This window comes from Streptopelia decaocto (assembly GCF_964273445.1).
Source record: "Streptopelia decaocto genome assembly, chromosome: 6".
Lineage (NCBI taxonomy): Eukaryota > Metazoa > Chordata > Aves > Columbiformes > Columbidae > Streptopelia > Streptopelia decaocto.
Window position 1 is genome coordinate 45,781,123 of NC_138660.1, and position 25,737 is coordinate 45,806,859.

A 25,737-nucleotide genomic window follows, 5' to 3' on the forward strand; every position below is an offset into this window, starting at 1 on the left:
TAAAGCGCATGCTGTGTACATCTTGCCTTTTCACATAGGAAAAGACTGGCAAATGGCATGGGTTTATTGTGACGGATCGCAGTTGTGAATGAAAGTTACAGCAGAAGAATAACGACATTTGGGGTGCGACTGTCTCATGGACTGCCTGTTGAAGAGGTTTGAAACAAAACTCTCATCCTTGCGACACCTTTGGTGCTTTCGGTGCAGCCCTGCCAGCCCTGGGCAGGGCCGGTGCAGCTCTGGAGGAAGAGGCTCGCTGCTCGGTGCTTTTCTTGGGGCGGTTTGTGCCATCTCACCGGCACGAGGAGCGGCCCTTCGCGCCGGCAGGGCGGCTGCGGCGGGGCTGGGCCCCTCTCACCGCCCTGGGGCCTCACAGCGTTGCGCCGGGAAAAGACGGTGTGTTCAAAACCGGCCTAAGAGAAGAAGGGGAAGGGTCGTTAGGGCGATGTTTCCAAGGCTTTCCCCGCACAAGCTGCGGGACTCCGCGCGGGGTGGCGGGCAGCGCGGTGAGGCAGCCCGCCCGGGCCCGCCGCCGCGCCGGGCCCTCAGCGCAGCTGCTCGGCAGAGGTGCCCGGGCCCTGTAGGAGGTGCTGTCGGTTCACAGATGACGGTAAGAGCAGCTTCCTTTTTTTTTTATTAAAAAACGCGGAATATGGTTAACCCGCTGCCGCACGGCGGGGCTGCGCGGCCGGGGGCGGTGGCAGCGTGAGGTGGCTCCTCAGCCTGGCGGGGGAGAGGCGGCGCAGCCCTCCGCCAGCCGCGGGAGCCGGGAGAGGGACTCCCCGGGCGGAGCGGGAGAAGTTGGAGCCGAGCGAGGGCCGGGGCTCCCCGCGGGCGGGCGGCTCTAACGGCCGCTCTCCTGCCGGGCCGCCCCGGCGGGCCCAGGGCGGCGGAGGGGCAGGGCGGGCTCCCGCTCCGGCCGGCTCCGTCAAGCGCCCTCGGGGCGGGCAGGGCTTGGCCGGGAGGCGGGCGCTGGAGAGCCGCCGTCCCGGGGCCGTCCTTGGGCTCTGCCGCCCCGCGGAACCGATCGTTTAATGCTGAACCGTAAATTATTACCGTTCGCAAAGTAAATAAACAGGTGACTTCCAGATCAGGTTCCTGCTTGGATCGTTACAATAAATATCCCTGAAGGAAGCTCTCTATTTATGTTGTCATTGATTAATTCTCGCTACCTCATTTGATTTCGATTTAGAACGATTTGATTCTAATTTAATTAGCATGTAATTTGGATGTACATAATTACTGTAATTATGACATTCAGGTAAGGCAGCTTTAGGCTGAAAGGCAATTTCAAATTTTCTAGCAACCTACTTTGTACTAGGAAACGGACAAGGACTTCGCGCCCTGCCATCCAAGTAGCAATTAGCACATCTCGGAAATAGGCACAGCCGCGGGTTTGTGGTAAAACAGCGGCGCGAAGGCGGCGGAGCCTTGCCCGGTGCGCGCAGGGAGCCGCGCCCGGTACCCCGGCCGCAGGTGCGGGGCCGGCCCGGAGACCCGCGGGTGGGCGGGGAGCGGTGACCCACCCCCGGCGGGGGGCCGGCATTAATCGCTAAGGGCCCACCCGCCCCGTCCGGTAACGGCCCCGGAGGAGCTGCGGAGGCCGCCGCCCGCTCTGCAAACCTCTCTCCTCAGGTGGGTGTGCGCTGCCGCCGCGGGCCCGTCCCGCCCCTGCCGTCTCCCGCAGACGTTCACCCCAGCCAGCCCACTCTCCCGGGGGCCCCGGCCCCGCCGCTCCCGCCCCCCTCCAGCCGTCGCCGGCTTCTCGCCGCGTCCCGGCCCGCGCAGCGCCGCCGCCCCCGCCGGAGACCCGGCCGCGCCCCCCGACCCGCCGCGGGGGCGGCGGAGCGCGGGGAAGTGTCGGTCTCTAGATGGCGCCCAGGAGCTGCCGTGGGCCCCGGGCTGGGGCAGCCCAGGCGCGATCGTGAATCCCGGGTTTCAGGCTTCTTTTTTTAATGCGTTAAGAATGTTATTCCTGGAGAAAATTTGTAGCTAAATTATTCTCACTTAAAATAAACACTTAGTGCACCAATTACCCAAAGGGGCGGGCTTTCTGTTAGATTCCCTTCATCTGCGTTTTGGAAGGGTGGGAGAGGATCTTGGCGAACAGATAATGGCTGCAAATAAATTACAGCTCCCGCAGATAAAGTTTCCATTTGAATCGAAAGACGCAATTAAGAAACTGTCCGGGCACTGGATCGGGTGTTTATATATTATCTCATTAGGACAAAAACATTAATGTTACCTTTTAAGTGTAAAACATGTCGTTAGGGCTGTAATTCGCCGCGGGGGGCAGGGGACGCGCTTCCTGCGAACCGGGGACCCAGCGATCGAATGACATTTACTAAATAATTTGTCCTGGCATTTTACCTGGCATTTTACCTTTTTCCGTTGGTCGGTGGTTGCTGTCGCTGGCTGTTTTTTAGCGGTGTTTTAACGGGCTCGAGGAGCCGGCTTAAAGCTGTGGACCGCGAGGTGTGGGGGTGGGAAGCGGTAGCTGGGGCGAGCTGGAAGTAGGAGCTGGGCTCAGCTCCTGGGCAAGTCCGAGGCGAGCGGGGCCAGGCGGCGGGGAGCCCGGCTCTACGCTCCGGCAGCCCGGGAGGGCACCCCTCTCCCGGTGCTTTCCTGCTCTCGGGTTAGCGTCTTCCCACTGAAGAGGTGCTGCTGAACTGGGGATTCAAACAGTGCAATCAGATTTATTTTTCGGTTCTCACACCGTCTGTTCTTTAGTTTTCTTTGTGTAAAAGTTCCCCAGACCATATAATTATCACCAACATGTACGAAAGAATGGTGTCATTTATTTTTAAAAAGGTGACATGCTTTCTATTTTCCCGGTTAAACGAACCGGCGCTGGGGCCCAGAGCTGCTCCCTTCTTCATTTCTGGGGAGTCTGTAAGTGATGGACGTTTTCTGACCCGAAGGGGCAAAGGCAATGCAAAAAGGTCCTTGATCATTGAGCTGAGAATTGTAACCCCGGCCTGCCAGAAACTGGACCTGGATGCTTTCCTTTGATGTGTTTTATTATAAATCGAAAACAAAGCTGACTTCTGCCCAGCACCCCGCGCGGGTGCATTCCTCCGCACCCCAGCACCCCCGGCGGGGAGAGGAGCCGTGTCCCGCCGCTGCTTATTTTCCCGCTGCCTGAGCCCGGCCCCTGCCCGCTCCCCTTCTCCGCTCCCCCTCATGGGCCCGCCGGGAAAGCTGCCGGCACCAGCCACCGGCGGGGCGGGGGCGGCGGATCAGGGACGTTGCCGCATGCTTTCGGCCAGGAAAATTCCGGGGCGGATGCTGTGGGCGGCCAGATGCGCGGTGCGTTTCCCGGGAGCTTTCCTTCCCTCTGCCCGCGGAACGGCCCGCGGGGCTCCCGCCGCCGCCCCGGGGCGCAGGCGGTGCCTGCGCTGCCCGGCAGCTTTTGTGCGAGAGCGGCGCGGAGGAGCTGGGACGCGGTTATTAGTATTCACGGCAGATGTATTTTCTTTAACGCAACATCTTTATTCCGGTTGGTGGCCGACAGCAGAATCCGTTTCCCGATGTTATTTGCATTCCCTGTTTTATGGAGGATTAAAATATTTGTATTCCTCCAATCTGTACCGGGCAGACAAAATTAACTTTTTTTTTTTCTTTCCCCCCCTTTTTTTTTAATAACACAATTATCTCATTTAACAATTTGCCTTTTTAAAAAATACTGTGGCTGTTAGGTTGGTGGTCAGGAGACAAAGGGAGTGAAAATAATTTTCATTTCAATAATTGCCTTCTGGTCAATTTAACTGTGCCTTATTTTGAAAGAGCCTGTCTAAATGAGATTCCTGTCCCAAATGTGTTCCCAGGCCTTAGCCCAGCCTTTAATTATTCCTGAGGTTTTTTTCTTCAGAATAAGACGCTGCACTGAGTAATCACAAAGAAGTCAGAGAGCATCCTTGAACCTTTTCAATAGCAGAGCCACTGATATTCAAATAACATGCAAGGACCATTTGACTGCATGGGGACATAAGCATTTCCAATTCACTATTTGCATAGATCAACTGTCTTTGAAAAGGAAAGGAGCAGTTGTCTTCCATAACATTAAAAAGCCTAGTTATCAAATCAAGTGCTTAGTTTGGGGCTTTTAAAACGTTTACATTTTATCTCAGGTTGCCCTTTACCGTTTGACATGCAAATTTGGTGCAGTTAATTTGGACAATTAAAAGGATCTTCAAGGGAGCTTTGTCACCGAGAATATTCGGAGTTTTCCCCGTGGACCAGCTGAGATAAAGTTGGCCAGAACAAATGATGTCTAGGAGATTAATTAGATATTTGATAAGACATGAATCCCTAATAAGGGAATACAAGGCACAGGGGGCTGCTGTGTGCTCTAAGTCAAAATTAATAACATTTAACAAGATTTTCATTTAGGCATGAAATGTCTTTTCCGGAGTATTGACTCTAGCGATTTATTCCCCCGAGATCACCTCCCAACCTAGGCAGCCTTGTGGCGCTGAAGGCTTTTTAAATTAAATAAATAGTTCCTCAGCACTGTTCGGTTTCACTAGATTTTGGAGACTCTTTCACAAAAGGAGCTTACGGCTCGGCATGGTTCCGGCTGGTGTAGCGGGGCTCGAACTCGCTTTAAATGTGTCTTAAAGAAAATAAACCCAAACTAAGGCGGCTCTAAAAGAGCGACCGGAGCGCTTGAGCGCTCCTGGCCCGGGGGCTGGTCCTTCCCCTCCCGGCTCTCACTGTCTGCTGTATTTTTGATCCCAGTCACTGCAAGGAAGACAGGGAGCGGTGCGAGTGCTCCTACTAAAAATCTGACCCCTACGAAGGCTGGGCGGGGGGAGGGAGCGGGCACGAATAAGAACAAACCCGTGAGTATATTGTTCAGAGTCCTTTAATAATACCAAAATGAAAATATGTCAAGATTTTTTCCATACAGATAAACGCATTTAATTTCTTTAAGAGACCTTAACTTACGTGTGTTCGAGTGAAATGTTAACTCAACATTTTAAATATCTTTTACATATATACTGACTTCCACAAAGTGCATCAGAAATTTAAAATAATTAAAAAAAATAACCAATACCCCAAAACCTCCCTGAATTTCAGGAATTCACCAATTAAAAAAAAAAAAAATCCCAAACCCCCTATCAGATCAACATTTACAAGAAAAATAAGCGAACACGATCTGGTTTTCTTTTTTTTTCTTTTTTTTTTTTTTTTGAACGCTATTTATACAGATGTTTATGAGATACAGAGGAACCGTCTCGGACTTGCAGTTGCGTTTCTCACCTTAAGCCTCTCCTAGGATGCCTCCCTTCCAACAGAAGGAAAAAAGGAAACGGAAGAAAGTGTCATTCGGTACCTACTGGGCGGGCGGGACGGGTGCCGCGCCTCTCCGGCCCCGCCATCCGCCGGCCGGCCTGCCCGCCGCGGCCCGGGCCGCCGGGTGCCGTCCGCGGCGGGGCGACTCGCGTCCCTCCGGCCGGCGCGGAGCAAGGTCCGGGCGGCTGCCGGGGGCTCGCCGGCGCCGGGGGGGCAGGGAGCGCTGCCCCTAGGAGTCGCCGGGCCCCGCGGTAGGTTCCTTGCCCGGTCCGCGGGCGGCGGCGCCCACCCCCTCGTGCAGGATGAGGTCGGGGGACTCGGAGCGCGGCGTCTCCAGGTTGCTGGCGTCTGTGTCGCTGTCGCTGCCCTTTTTGCCCCCGCCGCCCCCGTTGTGCGTTTTGATATGTTTGCTCAGGTGGTCGCTGCGCATGAAGCGCTTGTTGCAGACGGGGCAGGCGAAGCGCTTCTCGCCCGTGTGAGTCCGCAGGTGCCGCTGCAGCTCGTCGGAGCGCGTGAAGCGCTTGCCACAGAACAGCCAGTTGCAGACGAAGGGCCGCTCGCCCGTGTGCCAGCGCAGGTGTGCCTTCAGGTGCGAGGTCTTGCCGTACACCTTGCCGCAGCCGGGGATGTGGCAGCTGTGCAGCCCCTTGCGCCGCAGGCTGGCCCCCGCCGGCCCCAGCCGCTCGGCCTCCTGGCAGTTGGGGCAGTCGCAGGTGGCGCGGCCCGAGTAGCGGCGGGCGGAGCGGGCAGAGCCGCTCCCGGCGGCGGCGGCAGCGGCGCCCGAGATCATGGCGCTGGCCGCCGCCACCGCTGCGCTGGAGTCCGTGTAGGAGGGCAGCACGGGCTTGAAGCCCTCCTGGGTGAGCAGGTGCTGGCTGGTGGAGAGCAGGTGCGAGGCGGCCGTGGAGCCCAGGCCGGTGGAGCTGAAGGCGGAGTGGGTGAGGGAGCTGAAGTCGGGGTTGTAGGTGCCCAGCTGGGAGTGCAGCGAGGCCTGGGGGGCGCCCGAGTGCAGCGAGCTCTGCAGCCCCCCCGCCGGGTTCTGCACCTCCAGCCAGGAGCCCGGGTTGGTGTGCACGTCCCACCAGGAGGAGGCCGCCCCGTTAGCCACCTCGCCCGCCGAGAGCGTGGAGTGGAAGCCCGACTTGTACCAGGACTCGTAGGGGTGCGCCATGCCCACCCGCGGGTAGAGGCTTTCGGCCGCTGAGGTGTGCACTTTGGAGATGAAGGCCGACTGCCCGCCGGGCTCCTGCGGAGACACGCCCGCCGCCGCCGCTGAATTGGAGAAGAGGCCGCCGTAGTCGCTACTGAAGGCCGACGAGGTGGGCGAGGTGGAGGCCAGGCAGAAAGCGCTGTTGGCGGTGCCCGTGCCGCTGGCCAGTCCGCTGGAGCCCCTGCTCGTGGCCACCGTGAAGCCCGAGAGGCTGGAGCCCAGGTTGCAGCTGGAGGTGGAGCGTTTCCAGGGGTGGAAGCCCCCTTTGGTGAAGGCGCTGGACTCGGGCAGGGTGGTCAGGGGGCTGGTGTTGCCGATCTTGTTGCAGGTGGCGGCCAGCATGGCCAGGGGAGTCGTTCCAAATCTCGGTTCTTCCTGCGGGAGAGACAAAGCCGGCCCGTCAGCCTCACCCAGACGCCTCGACAGGCTACCGCAGGGACGCAGCGGCGCGGTTGGAACCGCGGCGCGACGAGCGGCACTGCGGAAAAGTTTTCTCTTATTTTGGAAGAAGGCTCCAGCCCTGCCCCGCTCGGCACAACTCGTTTGCCACCAGGAACCCGTCTCGGCGCCCGACGGATTTACATCGGAAGCAGATCCCGGCGGGGACGAGCGACACGCGTGTTCCGAGAGAGTGGCTCGGGACGCCCCGCGCAGCGCCGGGCTGCTCCAGCCTCCCGCCGTTAAACCGAAAATCCCGTAGGAACGAAAAGCGGCGTCTCCTCGAACCACCGTACAGGAGCGGTGGAAAATCGAGATGGCAGAGGGGCAAAGGGGGTGCGGAACCTTCCGACCGACACCACTGGCAGAGCCGAGGGAGGCAAAAAAATATTTGGAAATTTAGGGTAGCGCTTCCAGTTTAAAAAAAAAAAAAAAAGGAGAGAGAGAGAGAAAACAAAACAAAGCACAAGCAGCCCGACTTCTGTGCGGCCAAGCGAGTTTTCAGACTAACGTCTCTGCGAACGACCCGACGGGAAGCCCGCGGTGCAGCCCACCGAGGCGGGTCGGGGTTATCTCTCGCCCGCGGGTCACCGCGATTCGCACCAGGGCAGCCGCGACGAGGCGGCAGCAACAGTTTTCCCAGAGGGCAGCGAAGCCGCCGCGTAAAGCCACGAGGAAAAGCGCGGTGCCGACTTACCCCGAGGATAGACGTAGCCATAGCACGTCCCTGTGCTGGGCGGTGGGGCGGAGGGGGACGGCGCTCGGTGTGCGCCCCGCGCTGCCCGGCGGCACTAAGGACACTCCGGCTCGGCGGGGCTAAACTCTGCCTAAGTGCGGGCAGCGCCCGCTTTGAAGTACCGCTGGCGGCGGCGCTCGCCCAATGAGGGCGCGGGCGGAGCGGGCCGGAGAGGCCCGGCAGCCAATCAGGCTGCGCGGAGGTGCCGGCACCGGGGCTCGGGGCGCGTGCCAGTCAGAGCGCGGGGAGAAAACTCCCCGCTCCGGACTGCGGCGATCGCGCTGCAATTAACCACAAACCCCGGCTGCCCGCCGGGTTGTGACTCCCGGTGGCCGCGGTGACACTGCCCCGGCACCGGCCGGCTGCGGGAGGAGGGAGCGGAGAGCCGCAGAGGGCAGGAGTCGGAAGCGGGGGTCAGCCTCGGCGGAGGGCTGGTGTCACGCTTGCTGCCGCTCCGCCGCTGCCTGCGAACTGTGCAGGAGGTGTTTGATCCCTCGCTGCTTGTTCGGTCACCTGCGATCCTCGCGTCCAGTAAGCCATACCTGCATTGCTTTTATTCAACAGGCCCTTTGCTTCCTTTACAGGCCGCTGGGCAGCTGTCCCTGTTGGATACAAATAACCTAACAGCACCTAATGACATTTTATGAAAACACTTTGTCTTTTTGGTTTTGCTTTGCTAAATACTAGAGGTGATTCCGGGCACAACGTATTTCTTACTTTCTTTGCAAAAGGAACTGTTATAGAAAACGCCAACATTTCCAAAGGCAGGGAACCGGCAGGCATCCCTTTGCTCTCGTACCGCAGCGGGAGGGGGGACAAGGGGCATATGACATCCTGTCACTTAAGAGAGAGGATTTTATTTAACAGAGGAATCCCCGGCAAAATACTTTGAAAGTCAAATTCGCAGCCTGCGGCACGTTTTTCAAGCCTCATATCCCCCCGTGGAAATAGTGCTGCTAAATGGCAGAAGGCTTGCTCTCTCCTGGCAGTGCTAGGGAGCTGCTGGAATAAGCCTCCCCAGCACTTTCCTGTGGCCTCTGCACTGTGTGTACACTCCACACGCCCAGTGAGCGACAGAGACTTTACCTGCTCTCTGCATGTGCGAAATGTAAGTCCATACCTCGGCTCCTCAATGTCTTGCAAACTAGTCCCTTTGATTTATAATTATTGGAGGCTTCTTAAGTAATTGGCTAGAACTTGCCCGCACTGTGTTCCTGGAAGATCAATAGGTGTGCAACTTTGCATCATTGCGATCACCTCTGTAAGGTGGGGAATAGCAGCTTTTCCCTCTGCTTCTGCCGTCCTCAGTGCAGCTGGGTACAGCTCTGAATCAGAAATACGAGTGCGTTCGAGCAAAGCCTAGTGCTTGCTCTGCATTTGAGTCAGTATTTCCTTCTCCTCGGTGCCGCCTCAACCATCCAGTGTAAAACCTCCAAGCGGATGCAAAATAGGCATCGCTAAGGAGCAAGATGGAGAAGCCGCGAATTTGAGAGGATTTCGCTTTTCTTTACTTGGTTTCTTTTTTTTGTTTGTTTGTTTGTTTGGTTTGGTTTTCGTGCTTAAATAAGGCGGGCGTTGCGTTTTGTTATACAGTGCGTTATGCAATCTGCAGGGCGCCTGCCACACTAGGGAAGGATGTCCCCGGAGATTAGCTTTTATTTAAACGTCTAAGACTATTTTCAAAGGGCGCTCGCCTTTTTGTTGCCGCGTATTAAACAGAATCGGGGCACTAGGAGGAAATACTCTTCTGCCCTTAATTCTTTCCACATTGCTTCGCAGCCAGCGCAGGGGTCCGGGGAGCTCATGGCAGAGCCTTTCCCGGGAAGCTCTGCCTGGAGCAGATCAGAAGCGGCGTCTTTACCCAGGGGGGCTGTAGCGCTCGACGGGTGGATGCGACTGAAAGGCGGTGGCGGGGGGAGCGACATAACCCCCGCGGGCCAGGTGAGGAGTCCGACAGGGGCACCCGGGAGCAACCGCCCAACAGGTGACTCCTTCCCTTCTTCCTCCCCTCCTTCCTCCCCTCCTCCGGGGGGACCCGCTCCTTCCCAGGAGCCTGCCGAGGTGGCCGTCAAGTGGCAGCGAGTCGCTTCTGGCCAGCCCCGGGGCGGCGCGGGGAGAGGGTCTGTCGCCTCTCCTCGGGGAGAGTCATCGATAAAATCAGGCTGGAAGGCAGATCGAGAGCGTGACGTTTAAAATGTTGCCTCTGCCTCCGCGAGTGAAGGCATCCATCCATCCACCCATCCACCCACCCATCCACCGCCAGCTCCCGCAGCCCAGCCGGGCTGCCATGGCTCTGAGGCAGCCGGCCGGCTCTGTCCGCCTCGCAGCTGCCTCCTCGCCCCCTTTGTAAGCGGAAAAGTCACTAAAATCCGCAGGAACTAGGCAGCCGGTGGAAAGGCTAAGCGGATGGCGGCGGAAGGGGGAACGCTGCTCAAATCTTTAGGGGGTCAAGTATTTTCTGGCAGATTTTTTCGTACTCCAAAAAAATCGAGTTTTTAAACAAAGATCAATGTGTTATGCTAAAGTGTTGAGCTGACTGTTAAAACATTTGGGGGGATAATGACAATGTAACAAAGGCCTGGTTTGGAGTGAATCATCACCCTTTTAAAAGTTAAAGCAATTTTCAGGAGAATAGCTTTCAGCAAATGCTTTACATTATTCAAAACGGCCAAATAATGCTCTATTATAGCGCCTGAATGCTGCCAGTCAGCCCATAAGTGCAATTTGTGCAAAGGCTCGGTGCCTTATCTCCACTTCTTTATAAAGAGGTGAATATAAAACAATTTCTTCCAAACCCAGACAGAGAGCACGAAAATTGCTTCCCTTTCTGCAATCAGGGCAATTTAACTGGAGTGCAATTAGCACTATTAAATGTCGATTCTGCATAAACAAATCTGACTAAGAAGCGAAAGTGGGGTGAGAACCTCATATAAACTGGAACTGATTTTTTTAAATTATGTATCCGGGTCCTTTACAATTGATCCGTGACGTTTTCATCTTGGAATATATTTACATCATAAATACATTACGGTTAAATCAACATAAATCTTTTTTTAAAAATCTCAATATGAATACTAATAAAGAAGAATAGCCTAATTAAATGCAACAGTTCACTTCCTTTGAACAATATTTTTTCCCATCTTCCCTTTACGCGTGTCTTTTGATCTGTGCAACTACTAAAGTTGCTGTCTTTAGGAGGTAAAGCTGGGAAACAATTCGTTCATTACAGCTGATTGGGAGGCTCCTGGGTTCATATTCAAGAGCGTCAGATGAAATGGCTCTTCTGTTCAAACAGAGCTCTGGGAAAGAGCTGCCAAATATTTTCCAAATAAATCGATATAAGAGCAGTTAAATGTAAGGTGGCTGTACAGTTTCCCCCGAATCCTAGGAGGGGCACAGAGTTTTACACATGGACGTTATGGGTGGGAAAGGGGCAAAGCCTTCCAAGTTCAAGAGAAGCAGGCTTATTTTCTGCCAAACAGAGAGAACATGGGCAGGGAACAGGCAAACTGCTCATCGTCGAGACAAATAATAGCGTCTTGCCAGATTTTTTTTTTTTTCTTTTAGCAACTGGACTCCTGTGCGAATCCCTCTCCCTCTCTCAATTACACTTTTCATTTACGTGATTTAGAAACTACCATTGACTATCAGAGCAACGCAGAGGGGGACCTGGTGATAAATTAATAACTTCAGTTAAGAAAAGGCTTCCCCACTATTCTACCCAAGAGTAGATATTAAAGGGGGGAAGGATATATAGAGATGGTGTTAAAATACAGACCTTGCTGCCTGTTGAGTCCACTCAATTCTTTCTGCTGTAGACTTTTTCATTTGTGGGCAAAGATGAAGTGCATCTTTTGATTAGAAGGAAACTTTCATAGTTAATAAAAAGGGAATGAGCACTGGGATCGAACAGATCATGGATATTAAATTAAAATTATGGCACTCTCCAACAATTTCTGCTTGAGCTTTCGTATGGTATTTGTTCCATTATGCGCGCCCCCCGCCCCTCCCTCTGCCCCTCACCCCCTGCACACAGAGCCCCGAGGAGAAGCATCAGGCTGGACTTTCATCTTCTCCTCGGTCTTCAAGGTGACACTATTTAGGAGTAACAGGGCGACCCATATTACCCTACCTTTAAAAAATCTGCACGATAGTTTTAGAAATGCTCTCGTCTACTGAGCACAGTCAAAAACGTGTCGGTGGAACTAATTCTCTTCCGCTAAATTTATTTGTAGCGTGTGTTTTAAACATCTCTTGTTCTGTTTATCTCAGCCGAAGACACGTTAACAATTCAAGGGAAGACTAGTGTCAAAGGAAGGAAGGCGACTGTAGACTGTATGATGATTTTAATTACTACAATTATTGGAAGATTATTCAACAGCATCATAGATTTGTTTTCTGCCTTGGTAGGAAAGTCTGAGGAACACTGTGCGAGGATTTTCTCTCTTGGTTCACATGCGTTACGGTGCTGTTACGATGTATAGATTAGACCTGACGAGCTCAGACGGCAGCCGGTTTGAATTTCAGCCAGTGCTAGCGTTCATAAAGCTTTCTTAAAATGAAGGTGTTTCTAAATAGAAGGAGTTTAATTAGTAAACGGAAGGACCCGCGTTTATGGAGCGTAAAACCACCTTTTCACACAAGCCCATTACAGAAGCTCCGATGACTCGGTAACGAGGTCTGTCTTTAAGCGGAGGAACAGTGGCCTCAGCGCCCAGCCGGGCAGCTCCCGCAGCAGCCGCCGGCCGGGGGTGTCCCGTGTCCCCCCGCCCGGGGGTGTCTCCTGTCCCTCCGCCAGCCCCGGCGGGACGGGCCGGGGCCAGAGGAGCGGCGGCGGGGGGGCGGGTGCCTCGCCAGAGCATTCTCACAGCATTAGAGTCCTGTCCCCACATTCCTCCCACTATCCCGCTTCTGATACCGTCCTGGCTTTTTATATCGCATTTTTAGCCAGGCATGACTCAGAATGTTGGTTGTGATTAAGCAGGCTGTCTATCTGCAGATAGAGATATGTGGGAGCGTAATAGGCAGGATGATTGACATTACGAAGTTCTCTTCTGTCCACAATGACCAATAAATCTCCTGCAGCTTTCGCCCGTTAATGAATTGCTGGTTTGGAAGAGGAAAATACGCTGGACACCCCCAGTCGTCTGTTCCTCTCTCCCCTCCCCCTGTCCTGGGATTAGGGTGAGGAAAGATGGGGAACCGCTCATTGTGCTCCTTCTGTGTTCTGTAATTACTGGAGCTCAGGCTTAAGGTGAATTTCAGCTCAGATCATGAACCATTTCACGTTCAAATGCAAGCTTGCAGTACTTTCCTAGTGGCAATTAGGAGCCTATTACAAGCCATTAGATTGATCAATGTACCTTAAACAATGTGAATGATTTATATGGCAAAGAAAAAAAACCTTCTTACATCTATTGTACTGTTCCAGCCACCAACCTGGCCCTGTGTCTCCATTCATCACGGCTTTAAACAACGAAAGCGATTTATTTAGAAAACTTACATGCAAAGAAACAACCTCAATTCCTTCGTCTATAAGGCTATCCGAGCTTTATCTGTCTTTATTGTCAAGAAATGTAGGCTGGAAGAATTCAGGCATATGGAGGGAGGAGGGGAGAGGTGGATTTGCTGGTTTCCAAACGGATTAATTCACCTTGTACCTGAAAGAAGGAAACAAAGAGATTCCTGACTGCTTCCTAAACAAGCCCCTAATCTGCTGTGCATATGCAAGCAAGGAGGAAAGAGGTGGATTAGCCGTGTGTTTAACAGAGTGTTTGGGTAGCTTTTTGTAGCCTTTTAATGACGTCGGGAGCACAGAACCACAAGCCCTCTAAGTTCCAGCTCAGCTACTGAGTGAAGAGTGGGCTGGGACGCGCCAGGTGATGGAGGAAAGGGGTATGGACAGCCTTCTTCACCATGGATAATTATTCTAACTGTTCTGTGACGAAGGAATTACAAAATATCAGCTGCTATAAACGCCCAAGCAGCTGCCCTGTAGGCCTTGGGTCTGTTTGTATTTGTCTCCTTTCAGAAGAGCCAGGGAACTTCTCGCGCCTGGGAAATTCCTCCCAGCTCCTGGCAGCCCCAGAGCGATGGGCTGGGAGAGGCTGGTGGCTTTGCGCTTGCCAACGGTTTGTTAGGGGTGCAGAGATGCAGGTCAGAAGGAATAGGACCATGCTTTGCCATTCATTCAATGGGATGTTCTCTGTTTCTCACATTTTCCTTACCTTTTTGTTAACCTTATTCACCTTGCTACTCAACACTGCAGAATTGCTGTCTTCTCTATAGCTACAAAGTGACTGAATGAATCTTTGGCTTGGTGTTAAACAGTTCTGACATGTTTCGAATTAGAACTACTGAGAAAAAAACCCACACGTGAACTAACTAAGCCATTCTTTAAAATGGGAATCGGACTGGACCAGTGTAACTGGTGACAGTGTTTGTTAGAAAATCCCCCCAAACATTTGTAGGTCTTAGTTCAGCTGGAAATCTGTTTTGAGATGTCACACAAGGGAGAATGTTATTAATCTAAAATCGCAGTTACCATTTGTGTTTCAGTAACAATCTGGTCTACTGTTTTCCACATTCTGGTCTCTGGAAATCGCTGCGTTGCTTGTCAAAAGTCACAATTTTATCACGTAATTTTCTGCAAGGAGGTAAGCACGCAGTGCATCAATACTGGTACAAAGAAAAGAAACAAGGGATAGGTGCCAAGTCCTATCAAAAGATACAACGCTTTTGTTACAAAGCACAGATAATGCCACTTCAGAATCTGATTTTCCAAGTTGTCTGTATGGAATTGAGACTATTCACTTACTTCACTTACTTCTCTAGTTACCAGCTGCTTGTTTTCTTAATAAAAAGGGATTAGTAAAATGCAATTGTAAACTCAACGATAGATGCAATAGGAATAAGAGCTGTCCTCCCCCATAATGAGAGAGATCCCATAATGAGAGATAGAGTGTTTCTATTGAGTCTGTCACATACTAAATCCAGTTCTTCCCTTTCTTATAGAGCCTACACCATCAAGAGCTTAACCCATAGAATCAGCAGTGTGTCCTGCTTACCTTAAACTTGTTCTTTCTCATAGAGGAGACGCGAAAGAAGAATAAAACACGTGGACGCCTCTTGCAAAGGTTTTGTAGAGATTGTCCATTTAGTCACATTGTGCTTTAAAGTCTTTTTCCTTTTCCAAAGCTTTGTATTTGTCACTTTGCCCAGGAGAATTGCTGGGCCAGCCTTCTCAGGACAGGTTCTGCCCTTCCTCTACTTTAAGTATCTCTACAAAAACCGTCTACTTGAAGGGCTTTCTGCAAGCCTTAGCCTACACACGTATTCTCTCTTGTACAAAAGCAGCCTGTGCTTCCTAACACGGTGCTTCAAGCACTTACATTCCATCTGGGTTGCATTGCCCTTTAATTATGAGTCTTCTTATTGTGATCAAGTGAACTTTTACTAATCTCTACATTTATTGTTAAGGTAAATAGACGCTGCTTTTAATCAATATGGAGGGCCACACCAATGCAGTTTGAAGTAACTTAAGTCAACTGTAAGGAGTTCAGCATGTGTATAATTACAGAGGATGCTGACTATTCACCCCACTCTAATTCAGTGTCTCTTTAGAGACAGATCTTGTCCTTTTCCCCGGTCCCCCTCTCACCTCTTTGTGCCCTGCACCCTGCCAAGCAGGCAGTGGCAAACAGCAGAGGCCAAGCGAGCAGCAGCCCTGCTGAACCTCAGGCTGCTCAGCGGATTGAAACTGCCAGGTGAATATAAGCATACGGGTACAATATAACACCTTCTGCCAACAAAGAAGATTGATTGCGTCTTGGCCTTGGTATTAAATGTGCTATTATCAGAAGAAGTTGAAATAATGCATACAGTCACTTTAAAAGAAAGCAGGTTCCCTTTGCGAACCTACCTATTATTTCGATAGTACTTGAGAACTATTTCAATAGTGGCCAGGTTGTTGCTTACTAAAATACATTTGAATTGAATACGTATATATCAAGGTTTTGTGTTAATTTTAGTTTGAATTATTCCTGAAGTTCTCATTAAATTTACCATTTGTAAAGGACAGATTAAATGAAAATGGCTTTTAGAAAAATAGAGCTGGAAATTATTTTGGCCTTTCTGACCTGGAAGAGGCGATAATTTGCAGCAGCACTAGATACCGGACACGTCTGACATTTTAGGTATTCCCTCACAGTTTCAGACCTTTGTACAGACGAACTCTGTCTGGGACAACCCAGCAGTCAACTTTTTGTTACCTTAATGTAAATGAGAAGACTACAGCTGTCTTAAGCAATCTAGGTGGACAACACCAAAGGAAAATGAAACTCAGGCAAGGGCAATGCTAAGAAAAGAATGTCTATTATCCACAATAATGCTCCTAACATTTTCTAAACAGCTATTACCTGTGTCTGTCCGTAATTGTCCTTGTTACAGTAACAGTGCAATCTTTCTTTCAGAACACTTACAGAAATCTCTCTCCACTGCCTTTTCCAAATGTAAACAACCTATATAGCATTTTCTAATGTAAAACAAATGTGGTAAGTAGGTCCCACATTAAAGAATCCCTTTGACGGGAATGTCTGAAATGCTCAAGGGATTTTTGGGTGGGTTAGAAAATACCACCATTTGTATTCAGTTTCCAAACACAGTCTCATATACATCCATACGAGTGTCAGTAGGACCTGTATAGCACATTGTTGCTGAACGTGGACAGTTGCAGAGAACAGATAGCTCACTTTCTCTTTGGCAAAGTGATGCAAAATAAGCTGTTGTGGATTTTTTCTGTCTAATATTTCTCATGACTTTTGTTGCAAAAGAAAATGACTAATTTTCAGTGTTGACAGTAACAAACAGTTGTCTATTTAGAAAACAACATGACTACAAAGTTCTCAGTTATATTATAGCAAAACAACTAGAAGCCAACATCTGTATTGCCCTGCCACTCTGTTTGTAATCCTGTTAGATAAACCATCTTAGTTAGTCTTGTTAAAATGGGACTGTCTGTAAATGCAGACCTTTAAACACTTTAGAGCAGGGGTGTTAAACTCATTTTCATTGGGGGCCACATCAGCCTGGTGGTTGCCTTCAAAGGGCCAAATGTAATTTTAGGACTGTGTAGATGTAAGAGTAGTTACATTTATACAGTTCTAAGATTACATTTGGCCCTTTGAAGGCGACCGCAAGGCTGATGTGGCCCCCAATGAAAATTAGTTTGACATCCCTGCTTTAGAGGGATTGAAAGCAGTGAAACAAAATGCAGGTTTCATATTTCTAAAATCTCATCTCTCTATTATGGAAGATGATGTTCACAGTTCCTGTGTGATACCTATACAGTGTAACTTCAGCCTCCGTTAGGTAGTTTGGAGGAAATTTAGCGAAGCTCCAGGTTTGTTCAGCCTGGGACAAGTACCACAAAAATATGTGCTGTTTTTCTGTTTTTCTATAAGGATGATGGCTGAAAACACGGGTCTAAGAGGAAGAAGTGCCGGTGTCCTCCACCTCTTTCACATTATCACTGTACGTACAGCAGTATGTAAAATCAAGTAGCCAGACCTTTCAGTCATTACCCAAGTTGTTAGCATTAACTACAACAGAAGCTTTATCTGAGTGAGGACGATATGCTCCTACTCAAAGCAAGATGTTGAAGTTAGTGCATGTAGAATCTCATGGTCGCTCAGAGAACATTTTCTCTAAAATTGTAACGTGCAAAATACAATTGCAGGCTTCGGAAAGGCATGTTGCTGTATCCTGCTTTAACTGCTGAGGCTGTTCTTGAGCCCTGTTTTTCCAGCAGCTGGGAAGATGCTGGTTCCCAGACCGCAGAGAAGCAATACTGCACTTTCCCAGGGGGTCGATGTGGTACCGTGGAGAGACTGGCCAAGTCCTGTGAAGCAAGAGGAGTGCAGGAACACCTCTTTGTGCAGACGGGAAATGCTAGAAAATGTGGGTTTATTGCCATGAATGGGAGGGACTCAGCCCATATAACTCTGGGTGTTCTAGTGATGTGTAAAAATCTGAGGTATCTGGAGTTTTGCAGCTCCAAGACTGAAATTCTAGAAACACAAACTATTTGCAGATGGTGTCTTACCTGAGCATGCACACTCACATTTGTGGCTGCATAAGGAAGAGGGAGGGAATCTCCATAAATAAACTGCTTAAAAAGAAAACCAAATAGTCAAACTAGCAGCTTGGTAGTTTGATATTCGATGGCCTTTTGTTACAGTATTTTTCAAATAGCTGTTACCATAACAACATATTTTTCTTTTAATTCTTTTAGCTGTTTGGAAAAAAAATATTCTTGCCAGAATTCTTCCATAACAGCTTCCATTAACTGCGGTGACTTCTATTGGGCAGGCCAGTGCTTATGTCTCCTGCTGACACGAGTCATTCACAAATCTAGCAGATGTTTTGTTTGATAAGGCAAATTTGAGCTTTATAAAACATGTGGTTTTTTTCAATCCCCAAAGAGCAAATATCAGTGAAGATGGGATTCAGAATTGATCATTTGCCAGGAGACAAGGCGCTTGTTACCTGTCAGCAGAATTTGTCCCACACCTGAAAAACTAGATCAGACCAAAATATAAAGATTCTCCTTTAACATAGCAAAAGTGTACCAAATGCCAAGAGATATACATATAAAAACAACAACAACAACAACAAAGAAGGAGGAAGAAAGGAGGTTCAAATTGTTAAATCCTTTAGGAGGCCAGTATTTTTATTTCCCTAGTCCATAATACATATTTTGCTAAACTTTTAAGGTAAACGCTACAGATAGATTAAAGTGGTTTATCACAATCAACAAACATTACTATAAAAACTAATGGAAAAAGCAAAAGAAGAGGAACCCCTTTCACACATTGATGCTGCCCCAGAAACACTGGCAATTTTATTTTGGATTCCAATAATTTGCGTGACTAAGAAACAATCACTTTTCCAGGCCCTCCACACACTTGACAGTGGCAAACATGTCCAGATTATTGTATTTAATAATATGTCTGCTAAAACCATCCTGTTTCTGGAAACAGGAACAAAACTGTTTTTTTTTCTTTTGCAAGGCTTATTTGATGTTCAGCTTTCTATAATTTTATAATCACCTAGAACCATGTTTTAGTGTAAGTTTTTTGATTTTTTTTTTTTTTTAAGCAGTAAATACAGAATAAGAAAAGGATCCATGTTGTTATCTAAAATTTCTCAGAGGAGAAGAAAATGTAACTGTGTGTTATTTCTATGTTGATTACCTGGACTGAAATGACTAGCAGCTAGCCAGCCAATACTGGCATGCTTCTTGTCTAGGGGAGGTGTGCCCATGTGTACATCCATATGTATGCATATGTGCCCATGTTTTCTTTGTACTATCTTAAAAGAATATTTTAAAATATTTAAAAGTAAACAATGCACTTTAATTTCCATACTCTTTCTGTAAATCTGCATTCACAAGAGTACTTTAAATTAATTCCAGAGAGGTCATTTGAGATTTGCACAAGTGTAAACAACATTGGTACATGGTTATCTGGTCATAAGGCTTCAGTGAGACTACTGCCGTAAGATTGAATCTTCTGTTTAGTTTGTGAAGGTATCAAACATTTCAGTGACCCTGAAAACAGCAGTGTTGAAAACAGCATCACAAATCCTGTAGCTCTTTTTAAAATTCAGGATAGCAATTTTTTCCTGTCTAGTTCAGACTTTTTTTTCTAATGTGCAGCTGAAAATATTTTTGTAAGTAAATTAATTTCCCCCGACTCTTCAGAGTATTTAAAAGCATACACATAGTGATGTATTTCTACTTCTAAGAATGCTAATTCCACTTTTAAGAATGCCGATTCCACGTTTAAGAATGCAGCAGGACCAGCATTAGGCTGGCTGCTGGGTATCTCTTTCTGGATTAGCAGCAGCCACAACGGTGTTGATCTGACACTCCTTGATCACACATCACTTGATGTAAAAAGGTGAAAATAGTAATACAGACACCTGCAATTTGATTGATAATGTTAAGAATGTTCATCCACATGACTGTCCACTAGATTGTCTTTGCTGCAGTGAGGTTACTCAATCTGAGATCATTTCATACATGCAACAAATCCGTGGTTTAGAAATCAAGTGACAAGAATACATTCTCCTATTTTATGCCCCGTATTGGTTATGCGTGTGTGTGAAAAATGTTAATGAGATGTATGCAATTTATTAACAACTACAATCTCTTGCATTCACACCACTCTGCTGTAGCTAGGATTGAGCAGACAAGCTTTAAACAAGAAGAGCTTTCATACCCTGCTCCGGTGTGACCAGTCATTATAGGTTGTTCTAGGACTCATAACTACGTAGGGGACTTTTGAAATGGGCACTATTTGAACTTCTGAGCATGGTCTATAATCTTGCTTAATAATTACATCAACTGGGACAGTTTAATTCAGTGTAGGTATTCAAAACTATTTCTGAAATCAATAATAGGCACGTTTTATAGCTTATGCATGTCAAAAGTTATAAGAAAAGTCTCGCTATAGAACTTAACTATTTTAACATGACTTTTTAAATAGTCCAACAATTTAAAACAATTACATAACATTTTTTCTTGATAACTTTTAAGACAAAAAAAAAGTTTAATTGCATTTATGGGGTTGAATATAAGAAGTGATCTCTACAAAAGGCTTCCTCTTTGAAGTGTTCTCTGAAGAGAGCTTCAAGGCAGCTGAGTGTCTCAGACTGTGATTTTGTAAGGTTTTGATGCTAGAAAATTGTTTAACAAACAGCTCCAAAATATTTATATTTTGATTAATAACACACAGTGCAATGGTATTTAAATAATATAAAGTATGAAATCTAACATGTGGCAGAAGAGTATGTGTTCCACATGGTTAGGAGAATTGGAATGGGGGCGTACCAATATCTGAGCAGGAGGGAAACAGTTATACAAAGCAAATTCAACTATTTTTGGAGAATATATTAAACTATTGTCTCTACTGGTGCCAAAACTTTTCCTCTGACTTTGTGGCTGGAAAGGATGCTCCTTCAGCAGTGTGAGGAGTTCTTATTACTGTTGCTTTGTTCTTCCAGTGTCCTCCTTATGTATGAGTCTGGATTTGGGTAACATTGACTTCCCAGCAGAGAAGAGCTTGGGGCTATTAGCCAAATTTCTTAATACAGTAGTATATAAAAAGTATTGAGTAGCTCAGGGAACCTAGCTGTGTACAACTGTCTTGAAGAGCAATGCTCACACTGAAATCAGTCACAGGGCCTCAGAACCTTTGAATGTAGTTAAATTCCTATATAGTTTCACAATCTTCTCAAATGTTGAACCCTTACTGATGAAAGAAGCTTTACTCTGCCAAAGGAAGTTTTACTCTATCTAAGGTAGTAAAATACTGCTGTATTTAGCCTCTTTCCAATGAAAGAACTTGAACTGGTATTAGGAGACACAAAACTGGTCTACACTGAAGGGTTAATTTTAAAAAACCTACCTCATTTATACCCTAATTACTTCTAGATTAGGATCACATCTAATCTCATAGTAATTATATATTAGCTGTATATTAGCTCTAGTATGAGATCTGATGTTTGCATACAAGTATTTATTTTATTGAATGAAAAGGAGAAAACACCTACCCAATTCTGGCATTGTATGCCTATACCTCATTTGTATACATAACTTTTAATTTGCAAAACAGAAAAAACTTTTAATTCCTATTTTTTTGACAAGCCAAAGGGGAAAAAAAAAGCGAAAAGATTTTTTAAAATATATTTTTTCTGTAATAGAAGCAAAATACAAACTAATTAGCTATTTGCTGTGAATATATTAATATTGTGACTATGCAAGTTGCCATTTAACATGCCAATGCAATGCTGCAACCGTCCAAACATAACCCTGTCAGAATATGAGGTGTACCTGTAATTCTTACTGACCTCAACATTTCTTTTTCCATTTATAATGGCTGGAAGTAATATGTAGCCATCAAGATATGCACAACGGCAAGTAGTCATAACCTGCATTTGTGAGCAGTTTCACGTTTGATCTATCAGTTTGAAGAAAATCCTTCCAAACGCAGTTCTCTGTCAGTGACAGGAGATCTAAGAAAATGGGTAGTGGTTACAATATGAATATCCTTTCAGCAGTGCACTACTGTCTAAAATGGACATTGACACTAAAGTGATTCTGTCTTCAGATCAACATAGACTCAACTGTTAAAAATGCAAAGGGAAGGGCTCATTCAGCAAGCCATACTAATTATATATAACCCACATCTGCAAATTGTTTAATTGTAAGCATTCCTGGGCTGGTATTACTAAATCTCAAAGATTATTTTGCAGTTGTTGGTATCAAAATTATAAATAGTTTCCATTTAATTTCTTTCAGAAGAGTTGAGGCTACATGTTGTGAAAACAAAATGTAAATAATAAATAAAAGCCTTATAATCAAATGTCTTGATATCCATCCAAATTATTTTGTAATGACTGGAATCTAACTTCAGAATCAATTTCAGAACTGCTTTTTTAGCATTCATGCACCCCATTACAGACATAACATAATAAAGATTTTATTAAAACATGTTTATAAGCAGGAATGTGACAATTTTTTTGTGATTCACGGTTTTGATACTTTAGATTACCATCTTTAATCTCAGCTAAACAAAAGAGAATCTCTCAGGCTTCTTAATCGCAAACTTATTTTAGTGAGTGTCCCCAAGAAGCAGTATTTAGGGCTTTTTAAATCATGAGGTTTTTTTAGGTGCTTCCCGTGGGTGGATTCCCAGTCTGTAGATCCACATACCTACTGCAGTTCACAATCTATCGCAATTTCACATTTCAAAACTAAGTAGGCTGGTATTTCTCCAGTCAATAATGCTGAAAGGTACATAGTGAAAAAGAAAAAGACCTTAGAGCCTTAAGATATCAAGTATTTTGAAAATGCTTAAGTCTTGCAGTCTCCAGGAGTTACAGGAATATAAAACTGCAGTACTGAAGTTGCTGACAAAATGCTTTTTACTAGTGGCTCTTTGTCAGGTACAGGAAGGCTAATCAAAGCCTGAGGCAGCCTCGTTGTTGTTATAATTTCTTCTTTACAAGAAGGCTGGTCTCTGAGATACTAGAGCATCAGTTTTTCACCTGATGGATTGTTGACTTAACTGACGAGGCTTCACAGCGAATCCTTCTTGCAGTGTGTGATTTACAGAGCTGGCTCTAGGCAAGTTCGAGCTGTTTGTATCCATGTCACTTTGGATGCATCTTGGTTTGCAAGCAATTAAAAAAAAAATAGGTCATGTTTTGTACTCTGGAGATATTGCTGTTCGTGGTTCTCCCAATATTTAAAGATTTTGCATGCATCGGACCACTTCAAGAAGCTTGCAGGGTAAATGGAATCCCATGCTGAGCAGCTAATAGGGGAACTCACACTTTCGGAAAAAGTGTGTCAAATAGCAGGGGATTACTATAAATGTCCTGGTTTGATGTACACACTCACTTAAATGTATGGGAGTGGCTTCAGTATCCTCCAGTTTCTGCATCCCACTTGTATCTGTGGCCAGGCATATTTATAAATTTAATGAAGGCTGACATTTTTAAAGAGGAGTTATGAGCCCTCCTTTGAGATGCAAAAATAAATAAATAAGTCATTGGTTTACCTTCCTCCCCTTCTTCAAAATGCTACACATTCTTATTTTTGAGTCTAAGTCACAACTTTGGGGAATTATTGAGGTCTGTGATGGTTGAACATTGAGTACACAAATATTTATTCAACCTTAAGTAGAGAAACTAAAAGAAGTAAAGCAACTCTTCAAACTGTTTTACAAAAAATCCCACTGCATAGCCTACAATACTGTGTTGTGTAGTAGATAATATTGATATGAAACTGACCTCTGAAGGAAAAACGAACAAACCAGACAATATTTACTTTGTAAATGTAATGATTATGTTTGTTCATGACCTACTCTTAAACATAGCATCTCCCAGACAGTGTTTGTGATTCACAGACTGCTGGGACCTTTGGATTATTTCTAAAGGAATCTGTGAAAGATGGGTGGAAAACTAAGTTCATCTGTACAGCATCAAGAGTAACTGTGCAATTAACGGTTTTAACTCATCTTGCAGTTTTCTGAAACATTAGAGAAGCTTTCTAGATTTTATTTTCTAAGCCCTAAGGATGCCAAAGGGTCCTTGGGCTTTGGCTGTTTCCCCAAAAGCCCTTGCTTGGGTGTTTCTAAAGCAGCTTGATGTTTCTCAGCTGGGCAGAAGGCATTCCAGCAAGTGATAAGGGTAACAAGGCTACTTAAGAGGCCGGTTCAGGTGTTTAATTCTCTTATTCCCCTCCTAGCGTTGGGAGGTAGCTGCTGCATCATGACTGCTCTGCTGTTCGTACTTCCAGGTACAGACTGGGGAGGTGGCTGGAGTTTGTATACGACTTATACAAATAGTGTGGGTTTTTTACCAAGTGCTTTATAAAATCTGGCTAGCACAGCTGGTGATCTGGCAGCAGACATAACTTCAGCTTCAGTGCTGTGGAGGTCATCTAGCTCCTCATGTTATCACAGCAGTGAGATGAATGCTGGCACTAGTGACCATCATCACTTTCCTGACTGAACGCTGTTCTTGGGCATTTTGTGCTCGATAGTACACCTCTCCAGAGAAGTGGGAGTATTAAGTTCAGAAGAATCCTGAGGCAAATGGCATTTCAGTCTCATTTAATTCCAGGATACACCAAGTGCTGAACAAGGAACCCCAGAAATAACAGGAGAAGCTTGAGATCACCTTTGGCCTGAACCAAGAGTTCTTACTCTGCCTGGCAGATAGATGGGTCGCTGCTGCTTTTGCTAATTCCCTTGAATATATGGCCCATGAGATTGAAAGTGAGATGACAGGAGATCTCCTGTGTTGCCACATGCTCACAGCTCAAAAATATGCAGAGGATGTAGGCAGAATATAACAATCAGTTTCCTACAAGAAAATGTTGTGAGTTGATAAGTGCATTGAGATTTATGTTGGGGTGGGCTTTCAGTGACTCAGAATCTTTCTTGATTGTTTAGTGCCTTTAAAAGTAGCCCGGGTTTCTGTTGGGATCATGCAGAAAATATCAGTCAACGTGAAAAGTATCATGGATAATTGCTGTGCAAATGGTTAACTTTATCTCAGATCCACCTGTGACGTCATCCAGTGAAATAAGCAATGAACGTGTGAGCTCCTGTTTTTGTTCTGAAGTGTAGAGGCTATTGAGGCAAAATTCTTAATAAGTTATTTTTCTTATTTTTTACTGCATTTTTTTATACTGTGATTCTTTTTCTTTTCTGTGTGTTTTAATTACTGTTCTGCTTTGAAAACAAGACATGGCTTTGCTTGGCTCTTTGCGTAACAAAACCAAGACCTCCACTGTGAAGTTTCGTCCCTGAGTCTGCTGAGTTAGAGAAAACAAATTAGATACACTTGAAACCTTTTTATAACTTTCTGGCTGAAATACGTATTGCAATTGATAGGGATAGTGGACAAATACTAGTTTTGCCAGTGCTTCTCTGAAACAAAGAATAATTAGGACTGCAACTTGTAAATTCAGACTGTGCAAGTACGTTTCCAATCTAAGGGTTAAGAAAAGAGGGGCAGTCATGCAAATTATTCAATGATGGACTGAAACTTGCATTTGAGAAGCGACTTCATAACTTTCTCCAGTTAAAATGAAAAGAGAAATACCCTTACCTGGAAGACAAAAAATAGTAATATCATTCTCAACCATCTACTTAGGAAAATTGGGTACAAATTGATATAAGTTGGTTATTGAAGCAGAGGTGCCGCTAAAACTGTGACTGATTCTATTAAGCCTTCTGCCACTTTATGCTGCAAAACAATCTCCATCTTCTTGTTAGAATGGTTGGACACAGCCCTGTAAGTGACTGTGTAGATTTATTTTCCAGAGGCTGTAAGTGTTTCAGATGTGTCTGTCAGGCCATACACCAGTTACACCTCAGCATTAACCAAAAATAACAACGCTTTATTGTTACTGAACTAACATAACACAGTTATTCCAGCTTGGCCACCTACTTATACATTCCAACCTACAAAACACTGT

The 25,737-nt window shown here is 46.7% G+C and overlaps 1 protein-coding gene across 1 annotated transcript; it reads right to left on the bottom strand.

Moving 5' to 3' along the window:
- Positions 1-5,527: 5,527 nt before the first annotated feature.
- SP9 (Sp9 transcription factor) lies at positions 5,528-7,664 on the bottom strand (the record flags this gene model as incomplete). The annotated part of the gene is made up of 3 exons (XM_082055984.1): positions 5,528-6,883; positions 6,988-7,069; positions 7,501-7,664. 3 exons carry the CDS (start codon positions 7,662-7,664, stop codon positions 5,528-5,530), a joined length of 1,602 nt encoding a protein of 533 aa, XP_081912110.1.
- Between the last annotated feature and the right edge of the window lie 18,073 nt (positions 7,665-25,737).